The 21,043-nt window shown below is 45.3% G+C and overlaps 1 protein-coding gene across 2 annotated transcripts in view; it reads right to left on the reverse strand.

Annotated features, from left to right (window-relative positions):
• The window catches only part of FAT3 (FAT atypical cadherin 3), a 641,657-nt gene that overhangs the window by 39,615 nt on the left and 580,999 nt on the right, over positions 1 to 21,043 (reverse strand). For both annotated transcript variants that reach the window (XM_061405994.1, XM_061405993.1), the window contains exons 18-20: positions 19,443 to 20,241; positions 6,101 to 6,235; positions 3,899 to 4,056 (exon numbers count right to left, since the gene is read on the reverse strand). In XM_061405994.1, the coding sequence (XP_061261978.1) occupies positions 3,899 to 4,056; positions 6,101 to 6,235; positions 19,443 to 20,241 (1,092 nt within the window). The remainder of the gene's footprint in view (positions 1 to 3,898; positions 4,057 to 6,100; positions 6,236 to 19,442; positions 20,242 to 21,043) is intronic.

The following is a 21,043-nucleotide window of genomic DNA, read 5'->3' on the forward strand; positions in this document are numbered from 1 at the left end:
ACACTATTCACGTTGTACAGCAGAACACACACAACATTGTAAAGCAGTTATCTGGGCTTCCCTGGTGGCTCAGATGGTAAAGAACCTTCCCACAGTGCAGGGGATTCAGGTTTGATCCCTGGGTAGGGAAGATCCCCTGGAGAAGGAAATGGGAACCCACTCCAGTATTCTTGCCTGGAGAATTCCATGGACAGGGGAGCCTGGTGGGCTACAGTCCACAGGGCCACAGAGTTGGACACCATGGAAGAGACTTAGCACATACACTAATGAGCAAGTACCTTCTTGTACTTTTGCTATAATATTGGACCTGAAAGACTAACATAGGGAAAAATATTACTTGTGTCTTGGGAATCTCTCCTAGTGATCCAACATGTTTCTTTTATAGGTTTGAGGAGAGCCACGGAACCTATCCCACCATTTTCATCATGACTTTAGCTGCCAGGAAATTCAGAGCTATGGTCTGTGTTCAATCAATCCCTGGTCTAGATTTTTCAATGGTCTGTTCATCCCTATTTTACTAGTTGAGTGTTAGCCTTTTGTTTTTTATCTTTTTAAAAGTTCAAGTATAATTAACTTATTATATTAGTTTCAGGTGTGCCACATGGTGAATCAATATTCTTATACATTACAAAATGATCATCAGTGTTGAGTCTGGCTACTATCTGTCACCGTACAAAGTTATTACAGTATTATTGACCACATTCCCTATGCCATATATTACATCCTCATGGCTTATTTATAACCAGAAATCTGTTCCTCCTGATCCCCTTCCCCTAATTCACCTATTCCTGTTTTCATCTTAATGGTGCTTTGATTTTATCCCTTCTGAGTTTTTACAGTGAGCCTGGAATCTCTTTTGGAAGTGACAAAGTATTAATCGTAAACAGAAGGATGAGCACCTCCTTGTCCATGAGCACGTTCATTTCCTGAGGTCTCCATGCAATTCTTCAACTGTCTTCGAGGGGTACCCTCTACCTTGCAGGTCATCTTAAGTACTTTTTAGAGAACGTGCTTTGGCTGGGAAAATATAAACAACCAAGAGGTGCAATTTAAACAAAGCACTGCAGTGTAGTCATTGCACCAAAGTACAAGGCACACTGAACCCAGAGCCAATGAAATTAAATCTTGCATGAGGCTGAAAATGTTAAGCAAACAGATTCAAATCCCCTCAGTGGATATTCCTGGCGACTGCAGGGGAGTATCCGCAGTAGTTTAGTACAGCTGTGTCCTGCTTTGGGCAAAGCCAACATATGAAAAGCAAACTTACCCAACAGACAGATTGGGGCAGGGGTGACTATTCACATCACAAAGGGATTAATGGAAGGGTTCCTTCAAATAGCAAGCATCCCTGGTTTATTAGACTTCCATTTATAGAGATTCAATTTACACAACTCTCAGAAACACACTTGTTTCATGAAATACAATATACCTTAGGAGCTAGAGCCGTGTAAAAGGTTGAATTATTCTTCTTTCCCATCCCTAGGGTTCTGCACATTTTAGACGTTTGCCAGTGAAGTGTCAAATGACACGTTCCGTTTTAGGATCAAGCCATGCATATCCCATATTTTTGTTCTCTCTCAAATTTAACGCTATTTAAAAGAATTGCTAATAGAAAGTATTTGCTTCCTAAGGGTGTTCAGCAGCTGACAGTCCTGTTAAAGATGGAAGGAGAGAGGGGAAGGTCAGTGACACCTGGGCAGGACCCCTGGAGCTGTGACCTCTACGTGAGCCTTCCCAGTAATCATACAACCCTGCTTCTCAGGGACGTTTAGGATGGAGCGGACACGTGTATACCTACAGCCGACTCATATCGATGTATGGTGGAAACCATCGCAATATTGTAAAGTAACTATCCTCCCCTTAAAATGAATAAATAAATTTAAAAAATAAAATTAAAAAAAAAGTGAGCTAAGGATGCTAGGAAATTTGCTTCAGTAGCCAGGAGTTTAAAAAGACAGCACTTAGGTTTTTGAACTTATCATCTTCCATCATGAAGATCTAATCTGAATTCACTGTTTTCTAAAACTGTGCATCCTGAGTGTTTCTCTCTTTTTTTAAAAAAAAAAATCTGTCCAAAACTTTTCTAAGTGGTATACTTTCTTATTTTTTATTTTTATTTTTTGGCCCTGTGGCATGCAGGATCTTCATTGCCAACCAAGGACTGAACCCTAACACTACACGGTAAGTGTGGGAGCCTGACCAATGGGCCACCAGGGAAGTCCCTTGTTTTCTTTTGAAAACACTGTTTTCCTAACAGGACTGAACTTATTCTCTGATTTGAGTGAGTCAGGGTAATGGGAGATTCCTCACGAAAGTGGCCAACTTTAAACTCCAGCTCACGGCTCACTCCCTCTGCACAGAGCCTGGAGTTCCAGAAGCAGGTGTATGAAGTCTATGTGGCGGGAGGGGCCGTCGCATCTCCTCCTGTTCTACATGCTTTCCTCCCTCCAGGATTAAAGCCTGAGTCATCTAATCAACGTGGGTGGGACCTAACAAACAGCCAAAGCACAAGAGCTAACACGGCGCACCACCATCCCCGTTAAGCCGAGTGACAGAGCAGCAGGAAGGAGAAAACCACCCGCCATTTCCCCGTGGATGAGAGGGTCCTCTTGGACAGACGCCACCCACCTCTGAGTGCATGTCCAAAGGAAAACAGTGTTCCATTAAACATGGCTCCTTCCTAGGCCCCCTTCCTCTCCCATCCGGAAGGCTTAGTCTTGTCTATAGAAGCCCATGTGGTTTTGGATGGAATGAGTTGTAGTAACAACACTGAAAGCTGGGGGACAGCGTGGGGATGGAAAGCGTAATGTGAGCGAGACTGGAGGCGGGGCCAGGCTTGGCACGCTGTAGACGTACAACCTTGTAAGTAATCTAACCTCTCTGATCCTCTCATGTCTGACTCTTTGCAACCCCATGGACTGTAGCCCACCAAGCTCCTCTGTCCAGGGATTTCCCAGGCAAGAATACTGGAGTGGGTTGCCAGGCCCTCCTCCAGGGGATCTTCCCAACCCAAAGACTGAACTTGGGTCTCTTGTGTCTGCATATGGGATCCCAGATGGCACTAGTAGGCTGCCTGCCAATGTAGGAGACACAAGAGACTTGGGTTCAATCCCTGGGTCAGGACGATCCCCTGTAAGTGGCAACCCACTCCAGTGTTCTTGCCTGGAGACTCCCATGGACAGAGGAGCCTGGTGGGCTATACAGTCTATGGGGTTGCAAAGAATTGTACATGACTGAGTATATATATGTAAATAAATCACATTTATTATATTAACTTCATAACACAAACCAAATGAGGCATGTAAAGCTGTTAGTATTATTGCTGCTGTTGTTTTTATGAAGGCATCAGAGGTTCTGATGTGAATACAAATGCCAGACTTGCTCTAAAGGAAATCTAGTGCCTTTGGAGAGTTTCTGAGGCTGGGAATGATTTAAAAATTAGGTTACTTGGGCCAGAAGAGGGCATATGGAATCTTCTATACCCCAGATCTCCCGTATCCTTCCAGGGCAAGAATAGAAGTGACCTTGAGGGGTCACTGGGGATAGACCCATGTGATATAAGAGGATACAGTCAGCCTTTTGAAAAGACCACCCCTGCCGTGGAATTGATTAGGAAACACTCTAATGAACTGTTGAGTGATTACAGCTCAAAGGAGGCCGGCCCTTGAACCCACTCTAGAGAGAGGTACCCCAGTCTCCAAAGAGGCAATTCTGAAGCTGAATGTACAAAAGGAAATGGGGTATTGGCACACTTCCCAGTTTTGCTGCTGCTCCCCTGGCCCTAAACTCAGCTTCTGGTTTCTGAACTTAAAAGACAAAACGATTTCAGACTCCAAACCAAGAGGCAAAATACTAACATGAGAACTGACTGCGGGAAAAGATAACCCATTTTAATTACCTTCAGTATGATGCAGGGGTTTGCTCTGGTGTACATTATAATCCCATTGCTTTGCAGGGTCCGCAGACGCAGGGCCAGTTTAAAGTCTTCTTCTTTGCTGTTTTCAGAAAGCCGGTATTTGATGTAACTGTTTCCGGCAAAGCTGAGAGAAGTGTGTCCTGAAAAGACCATGATGAGGAGACATAGATACTTTGAACATCCAGACACCAGAAGGGACCCATGGAATCACAGAACAACTACCAATCAAGTTGATTAAAGACTGTGGGAAGTTGGCAAAAGCATAGAGGACAAACGATTTTGGATTAAAAATTGGTTCTCCATTTTGGGTCACATTCCAATTTCACTTTTATTTATTTATTTATTTATTTTACTTACTTAAATCTTTCACAACTAGAATACACACAAACTTTTACTTTGAGTTGCTAGCTGATGCTTCTGTGTAAAATGAGTCTCCTTTCTGGAGTTCACCCTTTGTTTATTTTTTTTTTTAATTTTTTAATTTATTTTATTTTTTATTTATTTATTTTTTTTAATAGAAAATTATTTAATTAGTATACATGTGTTAAAGTAAAAACAAAATATATTTAACTAGTCAGATGCCCCAAATCTGAGTTCTCTCATGTCAAGGGCGACTTGGTATGTTCTCTAACCTGAATTTTCCTAGAGTCACTAAACTCCCAATTCCTGCTTTCTAAAATTAGCATTTAAAAAAAATATTCCTTCATGCCCACCCACACCACTTAGACACTTGAAAACTTTCATTTCCATGAAACAAGGGAAAGATAAACCATTTTCAAAGAATATCTACATTCCCCAAGTATCCTGATGCTGAACAGCGAACTTAGGTCATTTGCACAAATGTTGAAAAAGGCAATGATACAAAGGAAGTTCAAGTTTTGTGCAGTCACAGCTCTACCTTTGACCATGAATTTCAGGCTCTCCTGTCTAGAATGTTTAGTAGCTACCCATATCGCCCAATTCTGAGTTCGTTCTCTCTCTTTTTTTTTTTTCTTTACTGCCTTCCACTTTATGTAATAAGAAGCAAAGTAATGGCTGAAAAGCTGTCTAACTGGGGTGAAAGTGTGGAAATACACCAAAATGGATGATAATTGTGGACAATGAAGAATTTTCCATATAGAAAGGAGAAGGGAGATAGGCAAAAAGGGGTATGTGAAGTTAGGAAAAGTACCCTACTGTCACCCTGCAGACCCACCTGTGGTGCATACAGCAGGCGTGTTGCGGGTGGGGCAGCATAAGTGTCTTAGAGCCTTAGAAGACTTCAAAAGCAAGTATGTGGACTCAGGGACAGCTCTGTTCTTGAAGTCAACTCTGAAAGAGCTTTGGCTTCCATTTTTAAGAATAGTGCTTGTCTTTGCAAAGCCTGAGTTTTTAGAACCCAGTGCTTCGCAAGTGCCTTGCACACACTAGATATAATAATTTTTTATTCCCACTGTAATTGCTATTATGATCATCACTCAATAAATATTTATTGGATTCTAAAACTGGTATCAGCGTGCTTATATCTGCAATACATCCTCTACTAAAAAGGGTTCTATTGGTAACAAAAGTGAACATTACTCTCTTTAGAGGAAAGAGGTGGTAGAACATATATGAATCAAGAGAAGTATTGAAATTGAGTGATGATCAGAAATGGAGGATCATCTGGATTGGAATAACACAAATACTGATTTTTTTTTTTTCTTTAAGACACAGAGGTGATCACCTCGCCTTTCAGGAACATGCAGTTAGTTGTACATTTGCAGTGGGGAGTCTTACCTGATCTAGGCTGGGCTTACCCTACCAAGGTCAACTGAACTGGCTCAGCTTCACTTTCTGTTGAGAGGTATAGGCTCAGAACATGAAATGCCATGCAACAGATACTCCAACTCCTCTGCCTAACCAACAGCCTTTTATTTATTTTCTAGAATTTCACAGTCGTAGCACCCACATGACACAAGTGAAACGCAGGCTATGGTCTCCCATTACATAAGGAACCCACAGGCATTGCATGTTTCCTGAGCACAGGCTGCAGCTGCAACAAATTCCAAGTATTTGAGGGGGATGCTAGCTGGGGTTCACTCTGAAGGAAAATGTTACATGCAGACAGAATGTCTTCTGGAAGGGCTAGGGAAGCATAATTTACTCAAGGGCAAGGGCTTGCAGAATATGAATTTAGATCCTCATCATCCCACCACACTGCACCTGAGCACTCTCCGAGCTTTCCTGGTGGACACTGGCAGAGGAACGGTCTCCTGCTGGCTTCGTAACCAACACACTGCATGTCCCCCGGACACGGCTTCTCCACGCAAGGATCGTTGGCCCCTGGACACAGTCCTCCTGTGACAGAGGGGAACACACATGATCAGTAAAAGGCAATCACTCTACACTCTGTAAAGTCCAGGAAGCACAGGATGGTTTGAGAGCTGGGCTCGACAGGCTCTGAGCTGAGAGACAAAGTGCTGCCCAGAAGCAGGAAGGCCTGAGTGGGCTTCACCTGGTGTGGGTGCCCATCGGGGGTCTCTGCATCTCCCAAAGCTCACTGCCAGACTGAGGTAGGATGAGGGCAAAGAGTCAGTGGAGCTCCTCTTTTTAGGCTAAATCAAATATCAGATATACTAAGGTTGTGAAGTTACTGCTTGTAACTTCAGCTGAAGAAAGATCACATGACATAGGCTGTGATAGTCTTTATTGGCTGGGACTCCTGCACGTTCTTGTTGTTTAGTTGCTAAGTTGGGTCTGATGCTTTTGCCACCCCATGGACTGTAGCCCACCAGGCTCCTCTGTCCGTGGGATTTTTCAGGCAAAGATACTGGAGTGGGTTGCCATTTCCCACTCCAGGGGACCTTCCAGACCCTTGGATTGAACCCACACCTCTTGTGTTGGCAGATGAATTCTCTACCACTGAGCCACTAGGGAAGTCCTGGGGCTTGTGCATATTGGGGGCCACTTGAATGCATCACTTGTGTTTAGATTTCTTCTACAACTCCAGGAGATGTTAGCTGTTGCTCTCAGAGGGAGGAAAAAATGACTTTTATTAAGAAAAGTGACTCATTCTAAATCGTGCAAGCACAACTCCCATTGTTTCCGAATCCCTTCTGCTCCCTGCTATTGTATTGATTGGTTGTACATGTGCCCCATTGGCTATCAAACATGGTAGAATTATCTTTGGCAAAGGAAGGCTTCCTTTTCACCTGTTCGATGTTCATAGCACAGTGAGATGAAAGGTTAATTCTTCAGAAAGGAAATTCTGGAAAGCAGATTAGCTGATTAAAGTAGAATTCAGGACCCAAAGGAGATTTTCAGAACTGTGTGGATGGCAACCACGGGGTCCCTGAAGGAAATGCACTTCCCAAAGGTCTTGGGTATTTCAAATGTAATTAGGTGAGAGTTTAAATGGTAAAATACTGTAGAAAAGAAGACACAAATTGAAAGCCACCTACAGCTGAGTTAGGCAGTGGCCTAAAGAAGCCCCTCTTCTCTGTGGACCAAGAACACACTGGACCTTAGCAGCATCTTTCCTCAGCAAGATCTGGTCCATTATCATCTTCCTTTCTAGCCCAACTCTTTCTTCCTCATTAAACATACTGTTCCATTGTACAGTCATTTCTTTGTCCAGGAGAAAGTGGACACTTAATGTCAATAACGGATAAACATTTTAGGAACTTTAATCCTGGAGGGGAGTGATGTAAGAAGAGCACCAGCAGACTCAGAATTCATAAATCCTGTTTTCCACCAGTTGAGAGCTCAGCCATAAAAGATACTCCTGGCAAGGATCCAGCTTACAAAGTCTTAGAAGATGAAGGGATTTTTAACTGAAAATTTGAAGTGATCTTCACAAATGGTTCTGAAAGACCTAAGTGCCCTGAAATATATCTTTCTCTGTTCGTTCCAGAAAAATCTTTATTCCTGCTGTGTTTTTATCAATATTTATGGAATTTAAGACAGGTGTTCAACCACCTTATGATCTGTTTCAAGGCGCTTTTGATAAGCAGTTTTGGAATTTTTGATGCATTCATCCAACAAGAAAAAAGTTTTCAAGCCACTGAGGTGATAGGCCTGGGCATATAAAGATGAAAACAAAAATTATCCCATCTCTTCCTCCCCCTAGGAAACAATGCACAAACACATGATTAGAATACACTAAGGTAACTGATTTGCTAGGGATTTGTGAGTACAAGGGAAGCCCTAGAGAAGGAACAACTGTGCTTCCTGGGAGACTGTCATAAGTCTTTGCAAAGGAAGAAAGCATTTTAAACTCAGGTTTGAAGGATAAGATCTTTTGAGTAGTAAGGGCCTGTGCTTTTTGGGAATGAATCAACCATGCGTGCATGTGTGCTAACTCGCTTTAGATGTGTCCAACTTTCTGTGACCCTACGGACTATAACGCACCAGGCTCCTCTCTCCATGGAGTTCTCCAGGGAAGAATACTGGAGTGGGCTGCCATGCCCTCCTCCAGCGGATCTTCCCCACCCAGGGATTGAACCCACGTCTCTTATGTCTCCTGCATCGGCAAGCGGGATTTTTACTACTAGTGCCACCCGGGAAGCCCTTAATCAACCGTAGTTAGTGGTTTAACTGCAAGCATGTTTACTCATGGTACGTTCACAACTCTCGCTGCCCACTCTGTGCTGTCTCCCTGAATGGCTTCACTTCCATTTCTGAGGCCTGCACACCTCTAGGTAGCTCCCCTTGTTGGCTAGTTAGCATTCACTCAAAAGTGCCAACTGAGCCCAGGGCCGATGTCAGCAACGTGGAGGTGGTAATGAGCATCACTGAATCACAGAGTGCATTCCACCAAATAGACCTAACTCTGAAGTCATTGGACAGTAACTTCCAATTAGACATAGAAACGATAATTTATGTATTTAAGAAATCTATTCCTCTCTGTTCCATGGATGTGTCTTTTTCTACGTCCTATTTTAGCCAGCCAAAAGATGTCCTTTCTATAGAAGTCTGTGTTTGAGACATAGCGACATATACTACATTCATAGTCTTTTCTACACTAATGCAATAGCTTCACTGCTTAGAAAACTTGCATTATCAAAAATGCAGTTTAAAAACCTCTGTTTCAAAGGGGGAAAAGAGGACTAGATAATTTCCAGACCCATGATAGCAAAGCTATTTTCTTCTTCCAGGAGTTATGGTAACATTAAAAAAAAAAAAAAAAAAAAAAGCTGTAAGGGCTTATAATAAAGGCTGCTGCTGCTAAGTCACTTCAGTCGTATCCGACTCTGTGCGACCCCATGGACTGCAGCCTACCAGGCTCCTCCGTCCCTGGGATTCTCCAGGCAAGAACACTGGAGTGGGTTGCCATTTCCTTCTCCAGTGCATGAGAGTGAAAAGTGAAAGTGAAGTCGCTCAGTCATGTCCAACTCTTAGCAACCCCATGGACTGCAGCCTACCAGGCTCCTCCATCCATGGGAGTTCCCAGGCAAGAGTACTGGAGTGGGGTGCCATTGCCTTCTCCAATATTAAAGGCTAGACACTATATTTCAGAATAAACACAGTATTTGAATACTTCTACCTTTTATTCACATATTTTGACCTTTCCTTTTGTCACAAGTCCTGCCCTGCTAATTAGCATTGGGCTTCTCACTTTATCAACCATATCACTTATATTGGGTTACAGCAGAGTCACTTAGACCAGCAACTGGAGTTCAAATTCACAGTTCTTTTCTTCTTCTTTCCTTATATTATAACCATGTGTGTGCTCAGTTGCTCAGTAGGATTGGACTCTTTGTGACTTTATGGACTATAATAGCCCACCAGTCTCCTCTGTGCATGGGATTTCCCAGGCAAGAATACTGGAATGGGTAGCCATTTCCTTCTCCAGGGGATCTTCCCAATCCAGGGATCAAACCCGTGTCTCCTGCTTCTTCTGCACTGGTAGGCAGATTCTTTACCACTGCATCACCTGGGAAGCCCATGTCATAACAATAGAACCTAGATAATTAAATTCATCAAACTAATGAATTATGTTAGATCCAGTCCCCCTTATAAATACTCCAGCTGGCGGACAGATAGAAGCTATATCAATACATTATAATAAGTGCATTCTAAGATTAATATAAATGTAAATATTAGACATATAATGATACATATTTCTATTCATTCCAGCAGCCATTGACTTTGATAGGTTAGTGTTCCTTCTTTTTCTTTTTAATACGTTTCTTAAGGCAGAAGGGACAGTTCTGGCAAGGGGTCAGTTTCTTGATGCTTTAAAAATCCCAGGGGGCCTCCTCCCTGCCTCCCAGCCCGGGACAGAAAGAGCCATAAACCTTTGCTCCCCAGCTGCTGCTGTCAGTTCGCTCTGCTCGCATCTGCTCTCTTGCGGCTCAAGGAGGTACAAAGGCAGATTAGAGCCTGGAGGTTAGTGTGAATGTAACGTCCTTCTTAGCTGGGGACAGATAATGAGCAAGTGTATAAAACGTAGTCTCTTTCAAGCAGAGAAAGAGTTCTGATTACTGAGAAACAGCTTTCCCGAAACCAATTACTCCCCATATACAACACTGTATTTCTTTCCTCTCTATCCGCTATGATAAGAAGTTAGATCCTTTCTGAAATATTTATGAGAGGGACTTGACCTTTGTACACCAACCCTGAACAATGCCACATGTCCTTTGACCTCAGATGGATGTCAGATCTTCCCAACCCAGGGATTGAACCTGTGTCTCTAGGTCTGGGTCCTGGGGACACCAACCTTCTTCCCAGCCAAAGCCCTAAAATCTCTAGCAACATAAAATGCAGCATGATTTCAATGGATGAGGAGGGGTTACCTTGTTTTGCAAAGCTTATGGTTGCTCGGTTCAGTTCAGTCGCTCAGTTGTGTCCGACTCTTTGTGACCCCATGGACTGCAGCAGGCCAGGCCTCCCTGTCCATTACCAACTCCCAGAGTTCACCCAGACCCATGTCCATCGAGTCAGTGATGCCATCCCGCCATCTCATCCTCTGCTGTCCTCTTCTCCTCTCTGAACAGAGGCCCACCGGGGGTGCAGGCTCTAGCTTTACCTGCTCTGTATCTTCAGGCATCCATCAGTTTGGGGCCAGGGTGAGCATGAAGGGAGAAGCATCCCCTTGACCAAAGCACGTGATGCCCACTTGTGGTGAGTCAGGGCAGGACAGAAGGATCAGGTGCTTTTAGCAACTGTCAGAGCAGGAAGGAGGCAGAGAAGTCTCTGTCCCCCATTCCTAGGTCCCCTCTGGAAGGCAGAGCAGTGGAATAGGGGACGGTGTGGTGCTGACAAGCGGCGGCCCTGAATGTTGTTCCTGACTAGTTATTCAAAGCATTTCCTGTGTGGGACCTATCAACGTTAATGGCTGCTGGAAGGACTAGAAGTAGACATTATTATATGTCTAATATTTACATTTATATTAATTTTAATATTATTAAAATATATTATGCATTAATATATTTTCTATATGCCCTTCAGTTAGAGTTTTTAAGGGGTCACTTCACTTCTCTGGGTCTTGCTTCCCCTTCATGAAAAATGAGGATAATTACTCTTCGAAACTTGTGAGCATTAGATGGTTTAATGTATGTGAAAGCAAATTGTACAGAAAAAAAAAATTGAGGGTAAAAACAAATTACTACAGGGTCCCCAAACTGGACACACTCGCCTGACTGGGAAACATGGCAGAGATCTGAGCTCCAGTATAATCCCTTCTTTACTGTCCTTTTTGGGTCAGATTCACGATTTGTAAACTGACAGATGGTATGCAATACCGTGTGCTTGGGAGAACTTTGTGTTAATCAGTGTCACAGGCAATGTGCAGCGGGGTCAGCCCCTTCATAACTGTCCTGGGCAGAGGGATTCTTTTCACAAAGACTCTCCGCCAGGAGGGGTGTGCACACGATGTGGCTACTTGTCACAAGGCTCCCCACCTCCCGAAGCTTTGCTCGGGTGGACATTTTGGTCACCCTTCACAGAGCTGAAAACGTAATTCACTCGAGCAGAAGCTCAGGGCTTTGGAACCTGCAGAGAGGAGAAAGGCAATCCTCTCGTGGCTTTAGAAGGGTCTCACTGCCTCATGTATGTCTCTCCTCACCTTAGTGAAAGTTGCTCAGTCGTGTCCGACTCTTTGCAACCCCATGGACTGTCCATGGAATTCTCCAAGCTAGAATACTGGAGTGGGTAGCCTTTCCCTTCTCCAGGGGATCTTCCCGACCCAGGAATTGAACTGGGGTCTCCTGCATTGCAGGTGGATTCTTTACCAACTGAGCTATGTGCCTTATCTCCCCAGAATTCCCTCGGCTCCCTGGGTTAAATCTGTACCTTTGGCTAATACATCAGTATCCAGCTATGACTATTACTGCTGCCACTTTGAGCTTATTCAACCTCTTGATTTATATCTCTGCCTTATTATACTGAGAATCTAATAACTAATGGTAAACATCCTACACCCTGAATTCACATGCTTTGCCAAGGTGCCATGTCTCAGCCAATGCCACATACGTCAGTAAGCTCCCTTCAGAATTTCTGGCCTGCATGAAATTTTAAAACATATTTTCCTAAGGTCCCTTGGCTTTGAAATGGTTTCCTGTGGTTCTCCCCAAAGCTCAGAATCATCTTGATTGGTATTTGCTTTGTTCAGCCCTGTTTTCTGGGATGATCTAGCTAAAGGCCATTTCATTCAGGACATCCTTGCTGGGGCCGCTGTGTGTGGACGGAGAACATAAGGGATTATCCACATGGTAAGAGGTTGGTATCTCCTCCGCAGTGGACACATCCAGACCTCTCCACGCCCTTCAGGACTCTATGCATGCTAAAGATAAGGGATCTGCACACAGACATCTAACATGAATGAGAAATAGAAACTGCCCAGTTTGTAGGGAAATCCGGTTAAGGTTCAGAGACACTGAATTATTCAGGGGTGGGACTATGGGCTCTGTCCTCAGAGAATTGGAATAAACAGTCCTGGCCTAAGTGTAAATCCGATCTCAGATTTCCCCATGCTTTTTAAATACTCGTTAAGGCTGAGTTTCACGTATCATTCTGCCTCGTGGAAGCCTTCATCGTTTGACTTTACTGTGCGTGTGAGAAGTGCGTCACTGTGGCTGCGTCACCATGGCTGCCTATCGCAGGCCCGTTGACCTGTCCCAGCACATTCCTTTTGGGACTGTCTCTCCACCAGCCAGTCCAGCTGAGCTCCCTGTCATTTGCTCAGTGCACGATGCTGCTTCATGGGCCATGAGGATGGGACCATGTCAGCCTCACTCACCACTCTAACTTCAGCAGCCCATCCAGGGCTTGGAAAAGTATTTGCTTCACTGATGAGTGAATGAGAAAATAAAAGTAGTAAAGAAACGTTCCTGTACTACTTTCTCTGCTCAGAAATGCCTTCCCAGGACAATTCACTGCTTCCAGTGCCTTTCACGTACTCCTCCAAGTAAGACAGAGAACTCCTTCCTTTATGCTTGCTCTCTATTCCAACTACACCACCTACAACTCTTTCTAGCTCCTATTCTTGATGGCCAAGGAACAGAGGACCTTCTGCTGTTTGTCTCAAAAAAGAGGATTCAAGGGGTCCTAGTAACTATCCTTAGCTGTCTGGAAGGCGGTTTGTATGGGAGGGTCAGACAGGTCAGGCTCCGTGTGGCTTAAAGAGTGCAGTGGGTGACCTCACAGGAGGGAGACTCGGTGCCCACGAAGCCAGCTGTCTCAGGTCCATCTTGAGAGGTAGCAAGTGCTAGGACTGGGCTCAAACCTCGGCTGCATTACTGCGGCAGGAGGATAGTAAATAGGATGGCCGAGGTGCGTGGGAAGCTGGAGTCAGTTAATTTCAAGTTTTCTCAAACCTGTGCAGAGGTAGGAGAGTACAGGGGTTGGGACGGCCAGGTGTGAATCCTGGCTTGACCTGCACTAGTTCTGTGGGATCCCGAGCAAGTCAACGGCCCATTCTGAGTTGTAGCTTCCTTAACTTCTGAGGAAAGTTAATGATCCCTATCCTTTAGGGTGACTGTGAGGGTTAACTACAATTACACATGTGTGAAAGACAAAGCAGCAGCAGGTACAGTAATAGTAACAGCCCAGCTCAGTAAGTGTGAGCTGCTCCGCTGGTCCCTGCCTCCACCTGTGCACTGGTTGCGCAGGGCTTCTCACTTCCATCGCTCAGCTCTACAGCTCCCCAGCCTGGACTGACTCCTCCCCATGTCCTGTCTGATTCTAGGCATCCTTTCAGACCGAGGGCAGCGGCCTCAGCCTCAGGCCTTCTCCTACCACCCTGCACAGCCTTCCGACAGTGGGCTGCCCCTGGCTGAGGGCCCGGCACTGACACCTCACCCCACAGCACTGAGCTCACCCGTGACAGACGCTCCATGCATTTGAATGGAGCTTCAGTTTCAAGTTGGGGTTCCATGTTTGAACCAAGACTGGACAAATCAGGCACCCACTTCCACCAACACTCATAAACACACCAATCTTAAATGCTAATGGTCTCGGGGCAAGTCCATTCTCTTGGACAAGTGTCTCTCCTTTTTGATATGTATCTAGATCAGATTTTTAAAAAATCAATGAAAATCTTCTCAAATGGACCATCACCACTGCCCCAATACTCTGTCCTCGGATTTCCTCATCGGAGCTCAAGGGCGTTTATCATTCCCCAGGTTTTCTTACCCAAGTGCCAACATCCCCTGAACACCCAAGGTGTACCGGAGCCATCTCAGGACAGCAGAACCCTTAAACTTCTGCTCAGACATGATGCTCCATGGGGGCTGGAATGTAATAAACCTCTTCGGCACTAAATTTCAAGCCTGCTTTCATTGTGTCAAAGCAAACCAGCATTTTAGTTCAAGATGCTTAATGATGTTAATTCAACCCAAAAAAAGTCTCCATGAGAGAAAGATGATACGGAAGTTGGGAGGAGGGTAGACTACTGACGCCAAGTTTGTATGAATATTTCTACACAGCCCAGAAAGGATCGCTACCTCTGTTTATCTCCTAATTATTCCACCAAGTGGTTGGAAAGTCCATTTACTGTATCTGCCAACCTTCCAGGCTAAACAGCAGCCAACACTACGGTGTGTGTGTGGGGGAGTGGGCTAGGAGCATTTACTGACTTCAATTATCTCTCCTTTCCAATATATGAGAAAATGCCTAAAATGCTTAATGCTTTCCTTAACAGTTTTTCACTGTATTTTCATTTGATACGGTACTTTTGGAAAAGTGAGAGAACTATTAGTATTATAATGAGGAGCTCACCCCCTGAACCCACAGAAAACTTCTTCTATTTTATCTTGCTGTGAGATTTATTAGAGTTTGTTTTCCTAACCACCAGAATTAGGGTCACCAGGCTACATGCATATTGACTCAGGGCTCCACTCAAAGCCTCCTGTTATATTTGAGTGCAGGGCTCAGTAGTGGGCTTTTCTAGTAAGTCACAGGCCTACTGGAGTCCAAGTCCCTCTGCCATCCTGCCATGGGTCTGTGAGACTGGTGATCAGTCTGTCAGGAACAATGGGGTTATCTGAATATTCTTATAGTGTACATAGCATCGGGGTTATAAGTCGTATACAAAATGGAAGAGCTCTTGTTCTTAGGATGCAATAAAACAAGGACCCAAGAATAAAATATGGAAGAGCTCTTATTCTTAAGATGCAAGGAATAAAACAAGGACCCAACATAAAACTACATTGAATCAGTATGCCATTCTCACCAGCTATATGCCCTGGGCAAGGCAGGGAGCTATTGCATTTATAAAATGGAAATAATCATATAAAGCTGCTGAACATGGGGACTGGACCAGGTGGTGTTTTGAGGTCCTTTTACCACTAAAATTCAGTATTTTATTTTACAGCTTAGTTACACAAGTGACTTAAAGGTGGCAAGAGGCTGAGAGGTGGGCCTGAGTCTGCAGAGTTACCGCTCAGGAAATGCTCCCTTCTAGACTGAGAAAGCCTCTTCCTGGGATGTCTGGGACTGAATCACAAAAACTTCCAGAATTCTGGGTCTCCTGAGAGTAGAAGGGTTTATGGGGACTCGAGAACAAGAGTCCTGGGCAAGGCTACCACCTTGAAACTCACTGCATTTAAAACATCAGTGTCTCTTTAAGGAGCGCCTTAAGGCTGAGAGTGGTGGTGGTTTAGTAACTCAGTCATGTCTGACCCTTTGCGATCCCATGGACCATAGCCCACTAGGCTCCTCTGTCCATGGGTCTCAGGCAAGAATGCTGGAGGGGGTTGCCATTTCTTTCTCCAGGGGATCTTCCCGAGCCACGGATCAAACCTGAATCTCCTGCATTACAGGCGGATTCTTTTACTGCTGAGCCACCAGGGAGAGGTCCCCACTAATAGCAGACTAACAGTATCCTTAACCCTACAACCAGAAGGAACTGAATTCCGCCAACTCTGAAGTGCGCTTGGAAAAAGATTCTTCCCCTGAGCCTCTGGCTGGAGAGCCCCGGATGTCTGACAGCTTGACTTCATCTTTGTGAACGCTTGAGCAGAGGAACCAGATGACAAGCTGTATCCACCTGCACTTCTGACCTACAGAACTGTGAGATAATAAGATCTTGTTGCTTTAAATCAAAAAATAAAGTAAAATAAACCATTGGTGTCTCTGGGGACTTCCCTGGCGGTTCAGTGGTTAAGACTGTGTTTCAACTGCAGGGCTCACTGGTTTGATCCCTGGTTGGGGAACTAAGATCCCACATACCATGCATGGTGTGGCCAAAATAAAAAAATAAAATATAACATCAGTGTCTCATGAAAGATGCAGAGGAAGACCCCTCTCTCCAACAAAATCACCCCTCTAAATCCCTGCTGTAAAGAAAATCTGCCAAGCCTGCCCTCTGCCTGTCTCTGCTTGATGAACTCATACTCATCCTTCAAAACCCAGAACACAAGTGGTCTCTGGTCTCATCTAAATGTCACCGAAAGCTTTCCTCTGGCTGTGACAGGGACTCTGTGCCTTTTTCCTCCCCAGCATTTCTTATAATACTATTAAGGCAAATGGGGACTTGCAAAGCTGAGCTCGCAGCCACCAGCTCCGGAGAGAAGGGACTGTGTCTTTTATTCACTTTGAATTTGCAGCACCTAAGACATTGCTGATGGGCTTCCCTGGTGGCTCAGATGATAAACAAACTGCCTGCAATGCGGGAGACCTGGGTTTGATCCCTGGGTTGGGAAGATCCTCAGGAGGAGGGCATGGCTACCCAGTGTAATGCTCTTGCCTGGAGAATTCCATGGACAGACGAGCCTGGCGAGCTACAGTCCAGGGGGTCACAAAGAGTCGGACAAGACTGAGTGACTAACACAAAACATTGCTGCCACCGCAGATTTTTACTGAATGAAACAAGCTTTCAGAGAGCAAGGATTAATTAGCTGGTTTAGCTTCTCCTGCAGGGTCTGCCCTGTCCTGTCTTGAACCTCTTTTGAACTGTGCTGTGAATCCCTGCAGGAAGGCTCTAGCAGACCTTTGGTGCATAAATCAATTGGCCTACAAAGGGAACCTAGGTGAGGTCTGGACAGCTGGCATTCATAAATTCTGCATGTTGGTGGCATCTGCCAGAAACACATTTCCCCTAGCATGCATGCATGCTTGGAATTACTTTGGAGCTAACTTACATACTCAACAGTTTGGACATCACTGCATCTCCACCTGATGGAAACACAAACAGAACTCACTGGGGACCACAGAGGGAGTAGCTTGCATGCTTCTAGGCTGCGTGGGGGTCATAGAAAGGTCTCCCGGAGGGAGCTGTGATTTCCGGGGCTTTTTTCTGATGAACTCATTCTCCAAAGGGCAACTCGAAACTCTCTGCAAAGGGAGAGGGTGAGGGCCATGTCTGTCCTCAATGATCTAAAGGGGTGTTTTATGAATGGCTTCTCTTCCGGCCACAGTCCATTTGGGTCAAGTTCATACTGGCTAGGAAAACGCTGGGTGTGATTTTCTTTGACGAGGGCAGTGAATTTATAGCACCACGTGTCAGAGAAAAAAAGAGGGAGCGAGCAATGCTTCTTGCTGACCACCATGGTTGACTCTGTGCAGCTATGGCCTCTGAGCAGGGAAGGTCAAAGTTCAGTGACTCTAGTTACATCGACAAACAGGAACCATTCCATCTCCGCCACTCTGCGGGCCGAACCCACCCCCAATTGTGCTCCCGAACATCTGGCCCTCAGGTTTCACTCAAGCAAACCCAGCTGCCCTTACGCACCCTGGTAGCTTCTGAATTTGTTTCCCTGCCTCCGGCCCGGCCCATCTAACCCATCCCCTTAGCAGTCAGCAAGCTCTCCGTGAAATACAGACTGATTCTGTGACTTCTCCACCTCAAACCAGCCGATGGCTCCCACTGCTTTGGGATGATTTCTAGGACTTCATCCTAATGGCTCTTGTGTGATCACTGCTCATAAGTCTCCTGTGTCATCACCAGAAAGCTCTTTCAACCCCCTTGGTGTAGGCTACTATCTTGCCCTTAAGCCTCATACAAACACATTCTCCACTGGAATGCTGTCCCTCTACTACTTTTTTCACACATCTAATTACTACTTTTCCTTTTTTGAAAAAATGGAAATATACTTGATTTACAGTGATGTGTTAGCTTCAGGTATACAGCAAAGTGATTCAGTTTTATATACATAATATATATTCTTTTCCAGGTTCCTTTCCATCATAGGCTATTATAAGATATTGAATACAGTTCCCTGTGCTACACAGTAGATCTTTTGTTGTTTATGTGTTTTATATGCAGCAGTGTGTATCTGTTAATCCCAAACTCCTGATTTATCTCCCCTGCCTTTCCCCTTTTGTAACCATAAGTTTGTTTTCTATGTCTGTGAGTCTATTTCTGTTTTGTAAGTTCACTTCTATCATTTTTTTATATTCCACATATAAGTGATATCACATGACATATGATACAGCCACAGTGGAGAACAGTATGGAGATTCTGCAGAGAATCTAAAAACAGAATCTGAAGAATCTAAAAATCTAAAACTAAAAACAGCCACCATATGATCCAGTAATTCCACTTCTGAGCATGCATCTGGAAAAGGTGAAAACTCTAATTTGAAAAAAGTACATATACAATGTTCACAGCAGCACTATTTACAGTAGCTAAGACACAGAAGCAATCTATGATCAACAGATGAATGGACAAAGAAGATGTGGGGTGTGTGTGTGTGTGTAATGGAACATTACTCAGGCATAAAAAATGAAATAATGCCATCTGCAGATAACAGATAGACCTAGAAACTATCATACTAAGTGAAGTAAGTCAGACAGACAAAGACTAATTCCTGCTTATCTTTCATCTCAACCTAGAGAATAGTCCCTTCAGGAAAACTTCCCCCTTGATTGGGTCCCCTAAGGATGCTCATTGCAGGGACAATGCCCGCCCACTTGTATGTCTGGCTGCCCATATGCTCCACGCTCCACCAAAGGGGGGCTGAGCCTGTCTTGATCACCCCGCAGCCCCGGCATCTCTCACGGTGAGAATGCACATGGTGGGTGGTCCAGTGAGTGAATGAACTAAGACGTGCATGCGGGGACGGTAACCCAAGCCGCCTCACACAGCCCAGGCAGCGGAGGGGACGCTCCAAACCGCACTCACCATCGCAGGTGCAGCGCACGTTCCGGTAGAAACGTGGGCACACGAAGCTGATGCGGGCCGTGCTGTACGTCATGAGCGCGTGCGAGTCCAGTGACAAGCCCTGCTCGCAATGCTGCTCCTGACAGTCCAGCCCAGAGCAGTTCTTCTCCAGGATGGCCGAGATGCGCATGGCGTTCTCCAGGTGTCTCCTCGCGTTGGACAGCTTCTGGATGAGGTAGGCCGGCTTGTAGAACTCGCTGCTGTGCGTCTCCACCGCGAACAGCATGTCCAGCTCGCTGGTGCCTGCCACGGGCTGGATGCTAATGATGTGCAGGCTGTCCTGCTTCTGGGTCAGGACCGCGTTGCGCAGGGTGCGCCGGAACCCATGCATGTGGAGACCGACAAAGTCCTCGGGGGACACGTTCTCGAAGCGAATGGTGACGGTGTTCTGCAGCATCTCCTGCACCAGCTGCTCCACGTGCACGACCACGTCAATGGGCACCTGGAAGCGGCCGTCGCTCACGGACACGTTCAGGACGTACTTGCCGCTGTCCAAGCCCCCCAGGGCGATGATCTTCCCATCGTGACTGTTCACCTTGAACAAGCTCTTCTGCTCCGATTTCAGTGCAAATGTGAGGACGTCATACATATCCTGATCTGTGGCGTGGATCTTCCCAATGACCCCACCAGGAAAGTCATCCTCCATGGTGACGATGAAAATCTCCAGGGGGATGGCTGTGGGCTTATGGATACTCTCCTCAATGACCCGCACTCGGACGTAGGAGTGAGACACTTGCTGAGGTTTGCCAGAATCTTTCGCCTAAAATCACCCAGCAGGGAGGGAAGATGAGGAAGTAAGGCAAAAGCCCATGATAACTTTTAAAAAAGCAACATAACCCAGATAGAAAGTGTCTGCTCCTTTAACCACATTGCTGCTCCCTCCATCCCTTGTCATTATTCTACAAAATCTGAGCATGTACATATAAGTAAGAGGAGTGATTTATCACTTTTGGTGCCCATAAGTGCACTCTGCTATGAGAATAAAATGTGTCAACATAATAAAGCCAGTGGGGGTGAACTGGAACGGAGGGATGCAGGGTGCTGTGAGATCCACAGTGCCCCAAAGAGGCTGGCTGTGTTTTAATTTAGGACAGAAGCCACAGCGGAGCCTCAAAAAGTGACATTCCCACTTAGAAGAGAAATCTTGGTTGTCTTTGGCTTCTTTGCTTTGCATGGGACCAGACAGCACTTTTCTGTACATTTAAGAAACAACGTTATTTCAAGTGAGAAGGACACAAATGGAGGCTTAGAATAAAGGGTGGTACCATGAGAAAAGCCTGAAAAAAGCCATTTTGTCTTCCTTCTTTCTGTAAGGACTGACAGAACCAACACCCTGACAGATCGTAACTGAGGACCTGCTGCATACAACGTGAAGGTGGTCAATGCCGGAGGACTTCTGCAAAGGGCAGATTCGCAGCAGCTGGGGCCCCAGGGTGGGTATCTCAGGATGGGGGCGGCCAGGAGATACCTCAGGAGATATGTCCTTGTATGTGGAAGGCAGTGTGAAAGCAGGAGCTTGGTCATCTCATGGACCCGAGTTCAAATCTTTGCTCTTCCTCTAA

The sequence above is a fragment of the Bos javanicus genome, chromosome 29, assembly GCF_032452875.1.
Source record: "Bos javanicus breed banteng chromosome 29, ARS-OSU_banteng_1.0, whole genome shotgun sequence".
Classification (NCBI taxonomy): domain Eukaryota; kingdom Metazoa; phylum Chordata; class Mammalia; order Artiodactyla; family Bovidae; genus Bos; species Bos javanicus.